The sequence below is a fragment of the Aedes aegypti genome, chromosome 1, assembly GCF_002204515.2.
Source record: "Aedes aegypti strain LVP_AGWG chromosome 1, AaegL5.0 Primary Assembly, whole genome shotgun sequence".
Classification (NCBI taxonomy): domain Eukaryota; kingdom Metazoa; phylum Arthropoda; class Insecta; order Diptera; family Culicidae; genus Aedes; species Aedes aegypti.
The window spans coordinates 255466790-255486930 of record NC_035107.1 but is presented as its reverse complement, the minus strand read 5'-3'; the positions used below and the strand labels follow the sequence as shown (position 1 = coordinate 255486930).

At 37.4% G+C, this 20141-nt stretch overlaps 2 protein-coding genes across 3 annotated transcripts in view; one reads left to right on the top strand and one right to left on the bottom strand.

The window, feature by feature from the left end:
• Nucleotides 1-20141, bottom strand: part of LOC5576358 (putative thiamine transporter SLC35F3) — a 224260-nt gene that overhangs the window by 141309 nt on the left and 62810 nt on the right. The gene's annotated exons all lie outside the window — the stretch shown is intronic.
• Nucleotides 1-20141, top strand: part of LOC110674086 — a 114730-nt gene that overhangs the window by 83285 nt on the left and 11304 nt on the right. Inside the window, exon 2 of the mRNA XM_021837608.1 lies at nucleotides 15422-15519. Coding sequence (XP_021693300.1) covers nucleotides 15422-15519 — 98 coding nt within the window. The remainder of the gene's footprint in view (nucleotides 1-15421; nucleotides 15520-20141) is intronic.

The window sequence follows — 20141 nt, the reverse complement described above, 5'->3', positions numbered from 1 at the left end:
TTTTACATCAGTCGAAAGCTTTTGATCTGTGCTTCATATGAAAACATAAATGTTTTGTAAAACTACGATTTTGATAAGATATTTGCCTAAGCCGTGAAGCTAGTGGTACAGAAATTAAAAGCAGTACGCTACTATTGTTGCGAAATTCCATTCAAAAATACGATTTTTCTTAGTTTTCATATTTTTCTTACAAAACCAAGATAAAAAGCTCTCATGACGAAAAATACCGCTGGCTTTATTATTCAACTTTATACAAACAGTTCCATTAGCTGATTGACTGTTGGTACATCGACCCTAGTTCGTCCGTTCCAAAGGGTTATATAATCTCGAACTTTCATTCTTGCGCTTTGTCGGAGCACCCAAAATCGGATTCCATTTAAGTTTCATGTCATTGCAATTGCAATCTACCATCTAGCCTCGGTGGGTTTCTTTGTCAGCAGCTGACAACCACTGTTGACTTCTAAAGCTTCAATTTGGACGTTTGCTGCACTTTGTGTGTCCATTGCAGAGGAATATACTCAATCAATATGGTGCAGTAAATAGCAACCGTACAATGCAAAATGTCAATTTCAAGGAGGTGATCAATCAAGAGAAACGAACGAAATCGACACAGCGTGGTCGTTCAAATGTGTTTCAATAAACCACAAAATATATAGGCAGGCCGTTGTTTTTCATGCTTGGTGACTAGGGTGTCCCAAGAAATCAATGGTTGTCGTGGCGCTCAATGCCAGAATGAACGACATGCCGGCTTTTTAAAAAGAAGGAAGATGTTTTCCTCATGAATTCAAACGGCACTATCTCAGGCCCAGAATATATATTTTTTTATATTTTTCACAAGTATGATAAAATATGAAACAGTACTCTTTTTCAAGCATCGTTTTTTTTTTGCCACACCCTACTGATGACGTGCAGTAGTGGAAACCAAACCGAAATGGGTACGAGATTAATCCTTAAGAACGGCGATGTCGTCGTCGTCGTCATCGTCATCGGAAGGTGGGCAAGAGAAAATCGAACCCCACAGCCGGATCCAATTGTTGGTGGCGTTGCGGTATGCGGAAAGCGTTTTGACGTCGGAGACCAACGGAGCGCGATTGATCTTGATCATAATTGGAACGTTTTCGATCGTTTTTCGGTTTTTAATTTTGAAGGGCGTTCAACGCTGATGAATGCTGGTCGATGAACGATGACGATGAATTCCTTTGTAAAGCGGTTACAGATGCCGAAATGTAAATCCTTGAACGATTCTTACGTTAATCATACGGTAAGTGAGATAAAAAGGGTTCTTGGGCAATGCGGAAGATCAGATCAATGTTCTGATATTAGAACTAACATCACATTGAGTAGTAACTAAGTACTTCTCACCTTATGCGTAATATAAGCATACCTTTTCTCAAGTTTTCACCCGTAGAGGCTGTGATCTACGGCTAAAAGCAGCCAAATGCCCAACACTTTTTCTTTCGACACGAAGTGGCACTTGACGCTACAACTCCAGTGGCAGAGGAGTTTTCAGGTGTTATGCTGAATTATGCTTTTCTGTGCACCACTCAGTGACTAGTTGAGTTCTCCACTTAACTGTGGATAAGATCTGTTCAAAGATAAGTTTAGATGCACTAATTGCATTCATTATAACATTTCCGCCAAGCTAAGCTAACTTTCCACAAACGGAACTAGGGGTGGCATCATGCATTTCAATCAATTTAAGAAACTGTTGTGGGGCCCAGATAGCCGTAGCAGGGCAGGGCATAAAGTATTATCGTACCTGCCACACGATATAGACATGCAAAAATGGTCATCGGCATAGTAAGCTCTCAGTTAATAACTGTGGAAGTGCTCATAAGAACACTAAGCTGAGAAGCAGGCCCTGTCCCAGTGGGGACGTAACGCCAGAAAGAAGAAGAATAAGAAACTGTTGTGGGAGTTAATTCACAAATTTCATGATGCTGCATTGGATGAATATTTTTTGATTTGTGTTCATTTATTTAGTTAACATCTAAACAGATAACATTGAATCAACCATTTCACGCCACAAAACTCGGTTCGTGGCTGCATCTCTCCATGCCCGTAGATGACTACCGGCGTTATAAGCGTTTTGTACATGGTACGTTTGGTGCGGGTGTGAGGTTCTTGTGGAGGCCATAGTAGGCCCGACTTCCACTGATGATGTGCCTCCGTATTTCACGGCTAACGTTATTGTCAGCCGTCAGCAAGGATCTAAGGTAGACGAACTCGTCGACCACCTCGAACGTATCCCCGTCTATCGTAACACTGTTACCTAGACGAGCCCTGTCGCGCTCGGCCCCACCAGCTAGCATGTACTTTATCTTGGACGCATTCACCACCAATCCAACTTTTGCTGCCTCGCGTTTCAGGCGGGTGTACAGGTCTGCCACCTTTTCAAATGTTCGGCTGACATTGTTCATATCATCCGCGAAGCAAACAAATTGACTGGATCTCGTAAAAATCGTATCACGGCTGTTAAGCCCGGCTCTCTGCATAACACCTTCTAGCGCAATATTGAATAACAGGCACGAAAGTCCATCACCTTGTCGTAGTTCCCGGTGGTATCCAAACGAACTGGAGTGTTCGCCTGAAACCTTCACACAATTTTGCACGCCTTCCATCGTCGCTCTTATCAGTCTCGTGAGCTTCCCTGGAAAGGTGTTCTCGTCCATGATTTTCCATAGCTCTACGCGATCGATACTATCGTATGCCACCTTGAAATCGATGAAAAGGTGAAGCGTTGGGACCTGGTATTCACGACATTTTTGGAGGATTTGCCGTACAGTAAAGATCTGGTCCGTTGTCGATCGGCCGTCAACGAAGCCGGCTTGATAACTTCCCACGAACTCGTTTACTACAGGTGACAGACGACGGAAGATGATCTCACAATCTAGCTTGTCGCCTTTCTTGTAGATGGGGCATATTACCGCTTCCTTCCACTCCTCCGGTAGCTGTTATGTTCCGTTTTTGATTTGTGTATGATTTATAATTCCTCTTATTTGTGTATGAGCCCAGAAAGTTTGAAATAATAGTGCGATTTTCATCATCTACTCACGGAGCTCGTTCCGATAATTCGAAAAACACCGACAATATAGCAAAATAAAACAGAATGGGGGCGCTCACGCTAACAGCCCAAACTTTTATGAATGAGTTGATTCGTCCGTTGTTGTTTGTATTACTACTTGTCAATTTTTGAATTACTACTGCTGGCATTCATTTTCCAAGTGTAATTTTGTAAAAGTTGCTATGGTTCGTCCACTTGTACACCAAAATGCACTAAAATTACTACCATGCCCACACAGTTACGGATCACTTTGGCGTTCAACATCGGATAACTCGCTCAAGACATAAACGTTGACGTAAAACATATTTTTCCCATGTTATACTATTTGTCTTCTACCATTTGTAAACTTAAGCACAACATTCAACCGCTTAATAACGATGTATTTGGCAAATGTTTAGTTGATACCACACAGCTATCATTATATGGTCGTTTTCTGTAAGAAGTGCCGTCAGCATTCATAAGCTCCCACAAGTGGTAAAATTCATATTTAAAAGCATAAAACATGCTCGTTTGCTTCGATTTAGTGTGAATTCATCTTTAGAAAACAGTTTTCTTGATTGTTGATTTTAAATACCGAATATTAGCACTTCTAACTAGTGATCCATAATATGGACCAGGGAATGATTGTTTACCACGGTTATGGATCACTACCAAAGAATGCAGATTTCTACCATTTTAAGCATTGGATTCGACATTTTCAGTCAATAGCACTAAGGATAAAACTAATACAACATCCAGGTTGGAAAATTTCATTTTTAGCAGACAAAAATGGGTGGAAAACTTGGTGTAGAGCGAAAACAGTTCGTGTCTCAGTTACTACAATGCAGTATATCACAAAAAAGGACATTTTACCCTTGTTTCCAGCTCTAACAATGCTATTTTTTGCAGTAATATGTGACACAGTGTTAACTTTCACCAAATCATGCAATACAGATGCATTGAGTTTAAAATCTCTTGATTTTGCGCACTGATCCGTAATATGTCACAATTTGATCCATAATATGAAAATTGATCCATGATATGGTTTTCAGAAACCGATGCAATTTTTAATTTTTATGAAATCCTATGTAAATATTACACTCAAAACAGTTTACTAACCGAAGTTCCAATTTGAAACGATTCAATTCGTGCTTTTCAATTACAATTTTACGTTTTCCATGTCGTTTTATTGAATTTTATAGGTTGGACTCCACACTATTTGATCCATAACTGTGGGGTCATGGTATATTCGATAAATAACTTCAGTGCAATAGTTGTATCCATATGTAATTATTATCCACTTTGTTCTTTCTCATCGATAGCATATGGACAAAGACGTACCAAGCGAAATCTGATTAGCGATTGACTGAGCCACGCCACATAACTATTCATATTAATTTACGCCTCATTGTATGACTTACTTCGCCGGGCACTCACTTATTTACACTATGGAACAGCTTCGTACATCTTCACTGAAGGATTTGATTTTAATCATACGCCGTAAAACTTCTATGGTTCACGAAGTTTTTATAGGTTCTCTCAACAACCGCATAAAATTGAGAACGTAAACAAAGTTTTCCATCATTTCGATTGAGAAAAAACATGCGCTCATCTATATGTGCGTTATGGTCGGCTTAGAAAACAGTTCCTTTGATTGTGGTGTGCATGATTGTTTTTGCTGTACTGAGAGCCGACATGCATTTGTTCGGTTAAAAGTAATTGTTTGGGCTCTATTTTCATGAGCTCTATGAATTTTAAGGGAAGTCCACATATTTCACCATGCTGTTGGAAGATATAAATAATGTAGTTAAACGTTTTATTATAACGTTGTATTTGTTGTAGCGTTGGGCAAATTTGACCCGAACATCGATGTTACTGAATCGATTCAAATTGAATATGTCGAATCGATTCACCGATTCAATCGAATCATTTGAATCGATGTTTTTGAATCGATTTGATCTGCAAGAAGATATGAAAATTTACAAAAACATGGTCTCAAAATAAGATCAAAAGCAATTTTATATGGTTTTTGAATTCCTTCAATTGAAGTACGTTGGAGATTGAAAATTATATATTAAACAATTCAAATCTGATTCAAAATTAGGTGTTAGTTTCATCAACTCATTAAAAAATTCAAATCAATTTTATTCTTTTGAATCGAAACAAAAAATCGAATGAAGAAAATCGATTCACTCGATTTTGAGTGCTCCTAACATCGATTCAAAAAATCGATTAATCGGAACGAAAAAATCGATTTTCGGAACATCGATTCAAAATCGCCCATCGCTAATTTGAACACTCACTAAATCACAGTGAATCGTTAGTTGTGAGACGAATCTAAAATGATTGCGATCGAAAAAAAAATGGATACGACGGATGAAGGCAACGTAAAGTGATAATTTAATTGCATGATTCAAAAAAAAAAACGATTCATCAAATTTTATTCACAATGCAGAAGCCGTTTTGGGAAGAATTGCTTGGTATCGCTCAGTAGTAAAAGCGTTGGGTGACAAAACGTCGAAAGACAAAATGTCAAATGCCGAAACGTCGAGGGGACAAAACGTCTAAGGGACAAAATGTCGAATGTCAATCTATTCGACCAATGCGAAATACGAAAAAATATCCTTAAAAATTTAACGCCAAATTAGAAAACAATGCTTCGAAAAGTTAAAGCATAGGAGAATATGTTTTATTTTTGACAATGTTATAATTAAATGTTATTTTCACCGAAGTGCTAGTTTTAGTCAAACATTATAAGGGGGATGCGTTTTTTAAATAAAACTATCGATTAGTGCTTGTATTGCTCTCACTATTTAGTGTTCAAATAAAAGCTTATAAATTTTCAACAATCAAAATGTAAAGAAATCAAATAAATACAGCGGGGATTCGCTGGTTAGACCACAACTGCGTCCCACTTAGCAAATCCTTCTCGTTAGTTGGGACGACTGACAGCTGGTGAAAATGCTCTAGACTCACGCATATGGATGGGGAAATCAGACTACCCGAAAGATATGTTCTATTAATTCAAATTTGAGTAAATTTCATTTAGTTTTTACCAACAGTTGGGTAGTTTTACCGCTCTCGTAACACCAATGTTGTCAACACAAAGAGAGACGCACCGATATAGCGTCAAATGTCCGTGGATATGCATACGCTGGGTAGAATTTTTTTGACACTGAGTTAATTTTTGACGTTGGATAACGTCTTACGGCAACATATGGGGGTACAATTCAGAAAAACGAAAAATTGAGCATGTAACGAAAAATGGTCAGGTTTTGACCGCTAATAACTCAGTCATTTATCGATAGATTTTCAATATTTATCCATGAATCGATTGGAAATTTATCTACGCGTCGATTCAAATGGAGGACACTATTGATTATTAGCAACAAACTATTGAAACATCGTAAAACGTTGACCCCTTTCTTATCTAACCAATCACGTTCAAGCACATTTTTCGGTTCCGCTTCCCACTATAAAAGCGCACCGCACTCTGCTTCTTCCCTCATTCTTCTTTTTGCCGTCAGACTGTGAACACGGTCGGCGAGCAAATTTCGAGAGTCAACACGCATTAGAACCGAAGAACCACGCATTTCGGAGCCGCAGCAACTGAAGCCGCTAATTTGAGTGCACCAGCCTGCATAATCGTTTTCGGCCAGAAATCCGTCGCTACCAGCCAGTGCTCCGCTGTCATTGCCATGCGGGAGGCTAGCGCGGTCATTCTGGTTCATTAGATCGAGCGGCACAGCCGTCACCGTCCGTGTAGTAGTCCCTAATTTGTACGAGATGGCTGAAGAAAATCGACCAAAGCCGCTTGTTCAAGCGCACATCGTCATCCGCACCGCAAATCTCATCGGGCGAGGCAGATTGAAACCAGTGCGCCGTCAAAATGTGTCCGTGTTACGCAAATTCAACAATTCAATCGGCCCTTTTGAGAGCCAACAAATGTGTTTTAAAGAGTTATTTGTATAATATTCCCTAATGTGTTTACCACATACTTGTTATAATCTCTTAATTAATCTCATAGCATCATACAATAATTGATTTATTACGAATAATTGACAATACGGCAATTTGAAGCTGTTTCCGAGGATGCTGCTGCAGTGCCGTCGGGTTCCAATAACAGCATAATGCTAATCTGTACATCCCTTACCCAGACATCAGTTTCATATAGCCTATTTCCCAGATAAGAAAACGAAGAATATGAAAGGAGGAGCATCATCTGCTATTCTAAGGGTATAAAGCATCCCTCCTTCGTTGAATTTGGTTTCATTCTGTTTTCGCTTTCGAGCTGGTAAGAGCTCCTCCAAACCTGCTCAGCTCCTCGCTACCAGAGGCAAGCTGTTGTACGAGATGGTTGAAGAAAATCGACCAAAGCCGCTTGTTCAAGCGCACATCGTCATCCGCACCGCAAATCTCATCGGGCGAGGAGGATTGAAACCAGTGCGCCGTCAAAATGTGTCCGTGTTACGCAAATTCAACAATTCAATCGGCCCTTTTGAGAGCCAACAAATGTGTTTTAAAGAGTTGATTGTGTAGTATTCCCTAATTTGTTCGAGATGGCTGAAGAAAATCGACCAAAGCCGCTTGTTAAAGCGCACATCGTCATCCGCACCGCAAATCTCATCGGGCGAGGAGGATTAAAACCAGTGCGCCGTCAAAATATGTCCGTGTTACGCAAATTCAACAATTCAATCGGCCCTTTTGAGAGCCAACAAATGTGTTTTAAAGAGTTATTTGTATAATATTCCCTAATGTGTTTACCACATACTTGTTATAATCTCTTAATTCATCTCATAGCATCATACAATAATTGATTTATTACGAATAATTGACAATACGGCAATTTGAAGCTGTTTCCGAGGATGCTGCTGCAGTGCCGTCGGGTTGCAATAACAGCATAATGCTAATCTGTACATCCCTTACACAGACATCAGTTTCATATAGCCTATTTCCCAGATAAGAAAACGAAGAATATGAAAGGAGGAGCATCATCTGCTATTCTAAGGGTATAAAGCATCCCTCCTTCGTTGAATTTGGTTTCATTCTGTTTTCGCTTTCGAGCTGGTAAGAGTTCATCCTAACCTGCTCAGCTCCTCGCTACCAAAGGCAAGCTGTTGTACGAGATGGCTGAAGAAAATCGACCAAAGCCGCTTGTTGAAGCGCACTTCGTCATCCGCACCGCAAATCTCATCGGGCGATCCGTGGACCTAACGTTCACCCGGAATATTTGTTTGGAGAGCAAGATTTACCGCTCAGGCTTCTTCTTCCATCGACCGGTTTTATCGGTGTTGAAGTGTTAACCAACCAACAAACAAACCAAACGGCCCTTTTCAGGGCCACAAAATCAATGAAAAAGAGTTATTTTGAATTAATACATTTGAAAAACAATTCTTCAATATAATCGCCTAAGCTTATGAATACATGTAAAGTGATTATTTTGTATTAACACATAATAATAACACACAATGTCTATAATCAATCAGAATTGACATGCAACAAATAGTGTGAAAATTAATTGGATTTTTAGCAAAAGAAATGTTTCATAAGTTTGTGACTGTCTCAAGCCAGCAAATAGAAGAAGCTAACGTTATCCAACGTCACTTTGGCGGTCGTATCTCGGAAACAACCTCTTACTTTTTCGCTACTGTCAAACAAAAACTACCAACTGAGAGCTAAATGCCAGGACATTTAACTTAAATTTGGGTTATCCCACGGAACAGCCAAACTAAGTCAAAAGAAGTTAAAGTTAGGTTGATTTTTGGCTTCTTGTAGAGAGCAAACCATCACGAAACGCACATATACATGCACATTATTTCTATATATGGATACTATAATGCGACTGCGCTCAGACGTCAAAGTCATTTTGACATTCGAGTCTTCGCCAAAGCATACGCGTCACGCAAAGCGAAGCGCAACTTCTTTGGAGCTCGACAATTCATTATTACTCATTGTTATTCACGGCGAACAACATATAGTCACGGACAAACAGTATAGAACAATTATCTACTTAAAACATAGTCACGTGAACATTAACGCCCTGTGCTAAAAATACACCAACTAGGTGGCGGTAGTGAGCAAACGAGCAAAAGCGATACGAGCGCCACGTATGGCCCGTCGGCCAACTACCAAACAATAGAATTGGGCGCTATTCTGCTGTGCGATGAAAATAATTAGTGTTACGTATGTTTGTGTGTGCTATAGTGTTCGTAATCGTTTTTCGGTCAAATGAACTATATTTTAAGGTTATTTTGGAGACAACTATTAATATAGTTGACTTGACAGTATACTGTTAAAATTAACTATACCAAATAGTGGCTGACAACTATATTTTTATTGAATTTACTAACGTCAAACGTATAAATTCAACTATGTCAACTATAAATTTAATTGGGTTTGCAATATTATGCTATGTTTACTCAGCATCAAATCAAAACAAAGTGTGCGTATATGCAGGAAAACTGTATATGAGCTATTAGAATTACGTTTTTGATAGGAGTATAAAGGTGTGAACGCAGGATCTGACCAGATCGCACGGATCGTTATCATAATCATTTTACCAGAGCTCCTCATTTTATCAGGTTTTCCATTTCTCGATTACTTTTTCAAATCGACGTAAGTAACCTTCATACGATTTTGAGAAAGTAGATTAAGGAGAATCACAACATGTCTTCAAAAAATGTTTTAAAAAGAATCCCCTTTTTATTTTTTTTAACGTGTACATCGCCTAAATTTAGCATGCAATCAGTTCGCTAGGTAGTTCCTATCGTTTCCCACAAAAATTGTATGACAAAATGATAAGCCGTTGCATTCAGTTACTTACGACGTTTTTATACCAGTGTAAAATCGACTCAAGTAGTGTTTTGTTTTGATTCGTGGCTATGTTGCTTTGTCATAGTCATAGTCATACAACGGCGCGACGAAAGTAATGGTTAGGTTGCGAAAGTTGAAAATCTTACTTACGCCGTTTTGTAAACCCTGAAATTAAACGTTCCAAAAGTGAAAATCGAGTTGGTTTAGAGCGGAACGTGTAAAATTGCATCTGCGAAACACGCAGGATTGATAAAGTAAGTTTGTAAACTTTTCTGACTTGAGTATGTTTGAATATGTTTTCGAGATTTGATTTCTAAGATTGTATGCGAGGAAACCGTTCAATTTCAAGCTGTTGAAATAACGTCTAAGGAAGGGAGTGTTTACATTATAACTGACCACACGGATCGTTATCATGTTTATTTTACCCCAATTATTCAATTTATCAGATTTTGTATAGCATTTCTCATATTATATGCAGCGAAACTGTCTATGATCTATTAAAATAATATTTTTCAAGCGATAACAATCCGAGTAATTGAGTGCCGTTATGTTACTGTCTATGATCATTTCACCCGAATTCCCTATTTTGATCAGGTATTTGGTAGGATTTGCCATGCTATATACAATGACCCGTACATGACCTATTGAAATAACGTTTTCAATACGATAGAAGTCTAAGAAAGTTAATGAATGCATTAAAAGTAAGCGCACTGTTCTTTACCATACTTATTTTGCCTAAATTTCCTATTTTATCAGGATTTTGATAGGACTTTTTCTATTATATGCAGTGAAGCAGATTATGAACTACTGCAAACAAAGTTTTCTAAGTGACAAAAGTCTTAGAAAGTGAGTGCAGAAATTGAAGCTGCACATATCGGTTTCACATATGTGTGCAAGTTAAGGTCTTCCGATAACTTTTTGTTTTGGGCATATGATTATACATGAGTTAATGGAGATCAATTTATCATTTCTATATAAAAGAATATCTCACAATACTGAACCCTAGTATATTGTTATATTTTGAAGAATCGTTTGTATTGTCAGATCCGAATTTTAGAGAGTACAACAGGTGTTCTAGTTCATCCAAAAATGTCCTGGAATATATACCTACAATGTACTGGCGTACTTTGCGATACTTCGATGTTTTTTTTATAAGGCACAGTCACTTATCTATTCATTGCAGTAAAATAAGTATTATTATAAATATAAAGTTTTTTTTTACTATGGCAAATATGGAATAAGCCATTCATTTAAGTCGTCGAAATATTTTGTTTGTTTGTACGAATGTTTTTGGTCCTCCAAGGACTCCATTGAATATAGACCTTGGGATCTATAACTCTAATAAGTGATTGAGGGTTAGGTTTCAAATATTCCAAAGGTCCCTAACCATTCATGTGAGTATCCGGTGTATTGCATCCATTTGTATGGATGTTCTTGGTCCCCCAAGATCTCTATTGAATATAGGCCTTAGGATCTACAAGAGTATGCATTATCAAAATAATAGATGCATTTTTGATATGGCACAGGCCCATATCTATTTAAAGCAGTAAAATGAGTATTGTTATAATTTTTACCGATGTCCTAGGCCTCCAAGGACTTCATCGAGTATAGGCTTTAGGACCTACAAGCAGGATCAGTGGTCTATAGATAGTTTTCTTTAATATTCTACAGTCTCTTAATCTTTTATCTAAGTCACCGGAGTATGTTATTGGTTTGTACGGATGTTTTTGGTCCTCCAAGGACTCTATTGAATATAAGCCTTAGGATCTACAAGCGTAACCAATTATTAATTGATAGTTCTTCAATATTGCGAGGCCCCTAATATCCATAGAGTTCGGTTTTCGCGTCGCCGGTGAGACGTCTATTTTTCTGCCACGCGTTTTGTTTGCTGGGCAGTGCATTTGAAGGCCTAAGCAAGCTAGTTCGGTTTTCGCGTCGCCGGTGAGACGTCTATTTTTCTGCCACGCGTTTTGTTTGCTGGGCAGTGCATTTGAAGGTCCAAGCAAGTTAGTTCGGTTTTCGCGTCGCCGGAGTGACGTCTATTTTTCTGCCACGCGTTTTGTTTGCTGGGCAGTGCATTTGAAGGCCCAAGCAAGCTAGTTCGGTTTTCGCGTCACCGTGTGTATATCAAGTATGCTGATAAAGTTGCTTATGGCTGCTTAGTCAGGGATGAAGGATCAATTTGGTGAGCTCGTTTCATACTTTCATTTTTAATGTATATTTTATTGTGAAACACTTTTTAATCATGACAACGATAGAAAAGTCACTCTTATGTATATTTTTTTTTTAACAAAACATGAATGTTTTTTCACAATAAGTGTCGGCAAAAACTCTTGTAATTGTTTAAAAAGTATTCAAACACACATACCTTACCTCTTATCCAACATTTTTCATTACAGAAATCGTTTTGAATGGTTCGACACTGAAAGTGTAGACTTACCTTAGGAACACGTTGTCTGTAGTGACTAATAGGTGACTGTTTGAACTAAGGCTGCATGGATCGCATCACTTACCAAGGTGAATCCTGATTATGTAGCTTTTGAACCCTCCCCACTAACAAATTCCTCCCTGTGACAACCATGGAGATGCAGAGGTGATCTCGGTCTCTAGTAACAATGGATGTCACACTCATAATCCCACCTTTCCCCGATGACCGTAAGGACGTGGCCGGCGCCGTTATTGACTTTATAATGTTTAGAGTTCTCGAAAGTGTACATTGAAGATGGAAAGCTATTCCCAAGCTACATCTGTTGGTTCCTTGTGCAACTTCGATTATTCTGGTCAATCACGGAATAGCAACTACGAATTGTACGGTCATCAATGCTTATGCTTATGCTTATGCTTATTGCGAGGCCCCTAATATCCATATTAGTAAACGAAGTATTGCATTGAGTTGTATCGATGTTCTTGGACTTCCAAGGATTCCACGGAATATAGGCCTGAGTATCTACAAACCTAAGAAGTAGTATATTGATGATACTTAGTTAAAAATAAAATCTTAACTCTTCATATAAGCAAATGGATCAATGTACTGATCTGTACTGATGTTCTTGAATTTACTTCGTAAAAAAGTGTCGTCTATTGAATTTGCTTAAGATTAAAATTCATTAATTGAGGTATTAGTGAATTGGGTTCCAAAATGGCGTCGAACATAGATTTTTGTCATCCCCTCTTCGTGTCCGTTCCAAAAATACCTATATTGCATAGGTTTCCAAAGATTTTCCCCAACCGGAGGTCATTCCATTACATAATTTCCAACATAATTGTCTAAACACAATTTAGGCACTTCGTCAATAAAAGTAACGTAAATTGAATTTACTTCGTAAAAAAGTGACATAATTTGAGTTAGCGCAAAAAAAGACTTCGTAAATTGAGGTTTTAGTATATAGCGAAACCGTTTAAACTATTATTATAACATACTTGTTTTTAATTATGAATCGTGGTTTACTGCTAACCAGCCGAGTGGAAGTTTAACAACCACCGAAAGCTAAACATTACATACATTTTGCAATTGGATTAAATGGACAAATTGATGTGAAGTTTTGCGAAAAAGTTACACGTCTTCTCAGTGAGAATCGAAATCACGACTCCCTGATCTCTAGTTAGGGCGCGTTACCCCTACGCCATGAGAGGACTCATGAACGCAGAAGTTAACCTGATTTCAATTTCAGCTCAATAATCACGTGGTCCTTTTTCGCAAAGTGCACCCCTTTCGGAATAATTAGATGCTCATCCAAACACAACCGGTACACGGATTCTAGTTATCTTTTCGATGCATTCTTTCCATTTAATTTCAGTCCGATGGAAATGGTTAATTAGTGTCTGTATGCTATGAATCCGTTTTACTCAGCTCGCACCAAATATTTTACTTTCATCACCCAATAACGACTATCAGTTATGGAATTGCTCCCAGTTTTCCCCATAATTATGAAAACTTAAAATAATCTGCTAACCGCTGCAGTCGGTTGATAGTCAGAGAGGTAACTTGATACTAGTCTTCTTACTCCATTTAGTATTCTGCAATGGAATCCACTTTCTTCATACCTTATCCACCAGGCATTGGCTGCTCATCGTCTTCATAGCGCCGGAACCGGAACGGTACACCCAAAACAAGGTTCACGTTTTCTTACAGATTAGACTTGCATGTGGCCCAGATAGCAGATATATGGTAAACGCTCAGCTGTTCAGCAAAAGACTAAGCTGAGGGTCGTAGATTCCAATCCCGATGGATATTTTCGGGTTGGTAAATTTCTCGACTTCCTAGGACGTGGAGAGTATCATCGTGCCTTCCACACGATACACAAATGCAAAAATGTTTAATTGACAAAGAAAGATCTCAGCTAATAACTGCGGAAATGCTCAAAAGAACACAACGCTGAGAAGCAGGTTCTGTCCCAATGGAAATGTAACGCCGGAAAGAAGAAGAAGAGAAGTCGTCTAAGAGCCGCTTAAGATATTCATTCGAAAATGTTTTGAAACCTTGCAGATACTAGCTGGGTGTAGGCTCTTCCAAATCACCTAATTGTCGTCTCTATCACCCGTTTTGGCAGCTGGCACTGTGAATAAAAGTTTAACCAAATTTGCGTTGATGGGCGCTGGTAGCTGTTAGATAAAAATATAAATCTGGGCTCCGTTGTATTGCGACTTCGTTTCAGGCACGAACGAACTGTCGCAATGCTGCTATTCACCAAAGAGCAGTGAGTGAGTGTCAACATCCGGAGCGTGGACCCGGTTGTTGATCTTGACATTGATTTTGAACGCCATTAGTAGAGCTTTCGCCTCACTTCGGAATTAATTCCATATAGTAGAGTGGGCAATAAAATTAATGACCCTGGAAAGCCAGCGTCGTGATGTCTGCGTGGTTCTTTACAATAAATGTAAGTTATATTTAGCAACGGGCATTACCACGCAATGGTGGAAATTCGAAAGGCATTTCCCGGTTGTTTTCAGGGCTATCGGGCACAAGCAAACAGGCGTAACACGTGTAACACATTTTTTGAAATCCATCGCTAAATTCATACCATTATCCCCTGGAAAGCGCTTTGCACTGTTTTGTGCAACAAGACTTGCAGATGGCGATAGTGTGAATCACACTCAAACAAGTATAAACACGTCAAATACGTATAAAAATTATACGGCGCCTCTGGTTGTCAGATTTAATGGGCAATAAAAATTTCGTCAATGTTACATCTAGTTGTCTCTGCATCAGGTATCAACCTTTCCAAAAGAAAAATCTCCTCCAATCAAACAAGCTTTCCACGAAATCCACTTGGGGGTTTCGCTTGGATTGTATCACGTGGTACTAACAGTGGCAAAGTTTCCGTCATCGTCAATTACGGGTTACTAATGGGGGTATCCTATCGGTTTGCGAATTAAATATTCATCGCCTTCGGACATCGCCAACAACCGACATTGTACGCGGAACCGCTTTCCATATCTTCTGTGCACAATCTCACTCGCCGGACAGCTTACATATGCTACCTACTATGTACTCAAATCAACTTCCAACTAACGCTTGACATTACCTTTTTTCCCTTTCTCCCCTTTCTCCCCTTTCTTCAACAGAACATATTTTGCCTGGCAAAGTTTGTCAAATCCTATGGCGTTACGGAGCACCGCGTTGACTACATCAAAACTGTTGACGGTCATGAATACGATTATCAGTGAGTATACACTTCTGTAGCAAATTGTACCAGAAAGCAGTTTAATTATTAGTAGGAAAAACCGTAATAATCTAACGTTTGTAGAAGTGGACTACATAAAGTACCAAACGAAACTATTAGCATAGCATAGCATAGACTGTATAAAGTACCAAACGGAACTAAAGGAACAAGAATTCGATTAAGTTACGAGGAGTATGTTAAACAGCTTCAAAGCCAAATGATTATTAAATGTGAACTTTTTAGTTACTTTGCAGAGAACTTGTGAACAACTTTGTTGTGAGCCTCTTGTATGGGCAAAATATATTATTTTGTAATATAAATTGAATCTCTATAAAGCAGTACAGTCAACTCACGCTTACTCTATATTCTCGATGTGGTCTTTCACTCGAGACAAATAATTGAGTATTGATAAGTTCACTATAAAAAAAATTTTGTCCAACCAACTCTCTTTACAAAATGACGTTATACCCGTTTCAGGGTTTTTACGGTAATTTATTCACATGTAGAACAAATAATGGAAATCTCACTTTGTTTTAACACAAAAATTATAGTTAAAATTAAAAGGTGGAGAAATGATAACCTTAACTCCTCTAATAGCAGCTCCATTTCTTTACCAAAAAAAATATTAACCCTCTAATACCCAAATTTTTATTTTCGATTTAAGTTTTGTTTTTCGTTATCTAAAATCGTTCTAAACACGTTTTGGGCATTTATTTATTTTTATTCGCAAATTTTTAAATTTTGGTTTTTGATTTTTATAATTTTTGTTTTTGAACATCCCTAGTTTTTTTCATTTTTTCTTGAAGCCTTTTCTAGTTGTTGATTTTTGGCAATAATAAAAATTTATAATATTAAATTTTTAATTTTTTTTCGGAGCGTATTTTATTTTCCGTGTAATTTACGGAAAAACAGGTTTGAAATGATTTTAATACCACCATGCTCTTCGTTTGTGATAGGTTAATCGTAGAAAAATATAAAAGGTACGATTTTTATACTACACGTTAAATGAAGCCCAGGCATTTGTTATAACCTACAAGAATGCAATTTTTTAAACAATTTCTAAAAATACAAAAAAGTTTCAAAAGTCATAAAAAACTTTTCTTATATGCGTGTTATGAGTCAAGGTATAAGCCAAAAATAAAATCATTTTGATTTCCGAGCTACGAAAAAATACACAAAATTCCTAAGTGTACCCCGTCTAAAGGCGGGGTTGGGTATTAGAGGGTTAAAATTCCAAAAACTTTGTTGTTTCTCTATAATTTGCGCAAGCTCTCAAAAAAACTCTTCTATTATCAGTATTTTTGAATTTAATAAGGCAAATGCTGGTCTCTTAAATAACATCGGAATATCTTCAAAATCAAATTATCAATGATCAATAATTGATCATCAGTTTTGAAAATATTCCGATGTTATTTGGGGGACCACCACTTTGGCCGCCATTTTGTTTTAGTCAATTTATCAAAAAAAATAATAAAAATGGGCTATATAGTGTGATGAGGAGCTTCTCTGAAAAAATAATGCAAATTGAAGCAAAATGTAAGAATCATCAAAATAACATTTTTTTATTTCAAAGTCTCATTTCGGCCTGAGTGATACCAGCAACATGAGGCGCAATTTTCAAAAACGGTTGAATGAATTACTTTATTTTTTCACATCAGACCTTCACAAAAGTATTGTTTTAAAAAGCAAATAACAGAATATTAGAAAACATCTGTATCTTGAGATGTTTACGTAGGTTATGGCCGTCGTGGAGGTCCCCTAAGGAATTCAGGAACATCTTCAGATCCAGATGACCAATGATCAAAATCGACACCGGTACTAAAAGTAGAAGAGTTTTTTTTAAAAACTTGTGAAAAAAATGGTGCAAAACTATCGAAAAACCATAAAGTTATCGTGATTTAATATTTAAAAATAATAATGCAAACAAATTACGCTGTTGGTAGAGAAATTAATATACTTACTTAAGTCGACATCTGATGACAATTATTCGCATGGTTGATTCTTGGTAACTGTTGGCGACACAGCTCCACTTTTGGCAACCCTGCCAACAATGAATCGCTTATGCGAAACAGAGAGAACGGAGCCTAGATATACCACACAAAGGCGACAATAGAATGTGGCGAAAGTCATAGCAATAGTGCACGTGCCTAAATGGTCTAAGGAATAAATTTCCAATATTCACTTTTTGATGCTTTAAATTGATAAATTCAACAATACTGTGTAATTAGTTGCGATAGTGAACTTTGAAATCGGTCGTAGTTCAGTAGTATTGGGGTCATGCACAAATTACGTCACGCTCCGAGGGGGAGGAGGGGGTCAAGCCAAGCGTGACAAGCCTTACAAAAATTTCGGAGGACTCATACAAAAAACGTGACAAAGGGGAGGGAGGTGGTCAAAAAAGTTGAAATTTAGCGTGACATAGTTTGTGTACCATCCCTATTTGGTGATTAGACTGGCCCAGCTCAGTATGGGAGAAAAATAAAGTTGTATGATTCCATGGGGCACCCTCCAGGATTATTTCTTGGGGTTGGAGGAAGCCTTTCTGAAAAATTCAGCTCATTTGGTCGTTCCATGAGCTGGCGCATTTGAATTGAATTTAATATGGGATTTTCAGCTCAAACATATGAGCAACAGCACATCATCTACTGTTTGATTCAGGAAAATTGATGATAGCGTTGAATTGGACCCAGAATGTCAAAAACACTACTTGATGTAATAGCGAAGAATATTGTAGAAGATTGTACCATGATCAAAACTAATAAGGGGCCGTCCATAAATGACGTAGCATTTTTTCACTGATTTTTTACACCCCCCTCCCCCCTCGTAGCTTTTCGTCACAAATGCTGGTACTCCCCCCTGGAAAATACGTAGCATATCGAGCACCCCCCCCCCCCCCCATATTTTTTTAATTTGTTTTCCTTAGTGACTGGGTTAAGAAGGTTGATATTAATAACTGATTGAAATGAAAGGATAATCTATTCTAATAGTTTGACATACAGTAGCGCTCAAAAGTAATTTGGAAAAGTTTTAAATAAACATTTTCCTTGGTTTTGGTTTCCAGTTTCTTATAGACTAAATTATATTACTATTGCTGTTCTTACCATAAAAAAACAAGTTTACTATAACAAATGTGAAAAAAATGATTGGATTGATGAAGCTCGTTACTGTCGAGTTATGGTCCAATATCATTTATAATATATTGAACAAAAATTTCGTTATATTAGAGGATTGTTTTTTTTTTAATTATTCGTTGTTAGGAAATAGATTTCAATGAAGATAATCAAGAAAATAGATTAATTTGAAATGAATCATCGTTAATATTATTCAATTTCAAATCATTTTAGCAAACAGTGTCCAGATACATAAAAGATTACACTTGAAATATTTGGAATGTTTAGAAAATTATACAAATACAATAACCTCTATTAATATTTCAGTTGATTTTCATTATCGTTTCCATACTGAAATAATCTTACACTATCTATAATGAAACCGTTAAATAATAAAAATTCTTCAAATTACCGAGTTATTAACAAAATTTAATGATAGGGCAATTTTGTTAACACTCGAATCAATTATCCTCATTAATATTCAGGCTATTCCATCAAGAGCATTGATATATCAAAACAAATGATAAGTTGATTGGGTGGAGATCTCCTGCAACATTGAAGGCATAATTCACGGAATAAATATCTTGCTTTAAATGTAAAATTTGCCAAGAAGAACATATTTCATTTTCTTGAAGAAATAAATCCCCAACAGAAAATATGGATAAAACTAAAACGGCTGACTTTATGTCATGTTAACAAATGGCAAACAAAAATGTACTCCAAGTAGTTAGAGCATTGATTTTTATTCAATTCATTAAACTTATTTTGTTTATTTATAAATTTATTAATTTAGACGCGAATATAATATAATATTCACATAATTATTTATAGCTTCAAAACATCTGTTTGATTGCATTTATCAAGAAAATCTAAAGTATCATAGATATTTTTTCAATCTTGTCATATGAATGTTTTGAAGCTTAATCATAATTTTATAACCCAAGTTTATAAGGAAAAAACGAAGGTTTCATAAAATATAATTGTATGCAATTTTTTTCAGCGCTTTTCTTTTTACGGACTTGATTCAAAATGCTACGTCCACTAGCTAGGACCCCTCCCTCCCCCTCGTCACACTTCGTCACAAATTCGTGAAGACCCCCCTCCCCCCTAAAAAGCTACGTCATTTATGGACGACCCCTAAAGTTGGTGTTTTAACCATCTGAAGTATATCATGTAATACTGCTTGTATTTCTTCAAGATAGCTTGGAGGTAGCCACTAAGCGCATCATAGCCACCTATGACGCTGGGCGAACTGAGGCACATGTCGCATGCATATAAGTGACTGTACTGGAGTGCTGATCTAAGCCTAACTTTCAACAACTAAAAGAGTAATGAAAATGAGATTAAATCCAGATACAACCTTCTGCAATTATGTTCATTAGGGTATCAACTAGTGTATTTGTCATTCTGGGCTTATTTGAACGCGAAAAATCAGTATACGGAACGAAACAGTGACATAGGATCAATTCTCAATATATTTGAGACGAATATCCCATACAAACTTCAAATCGA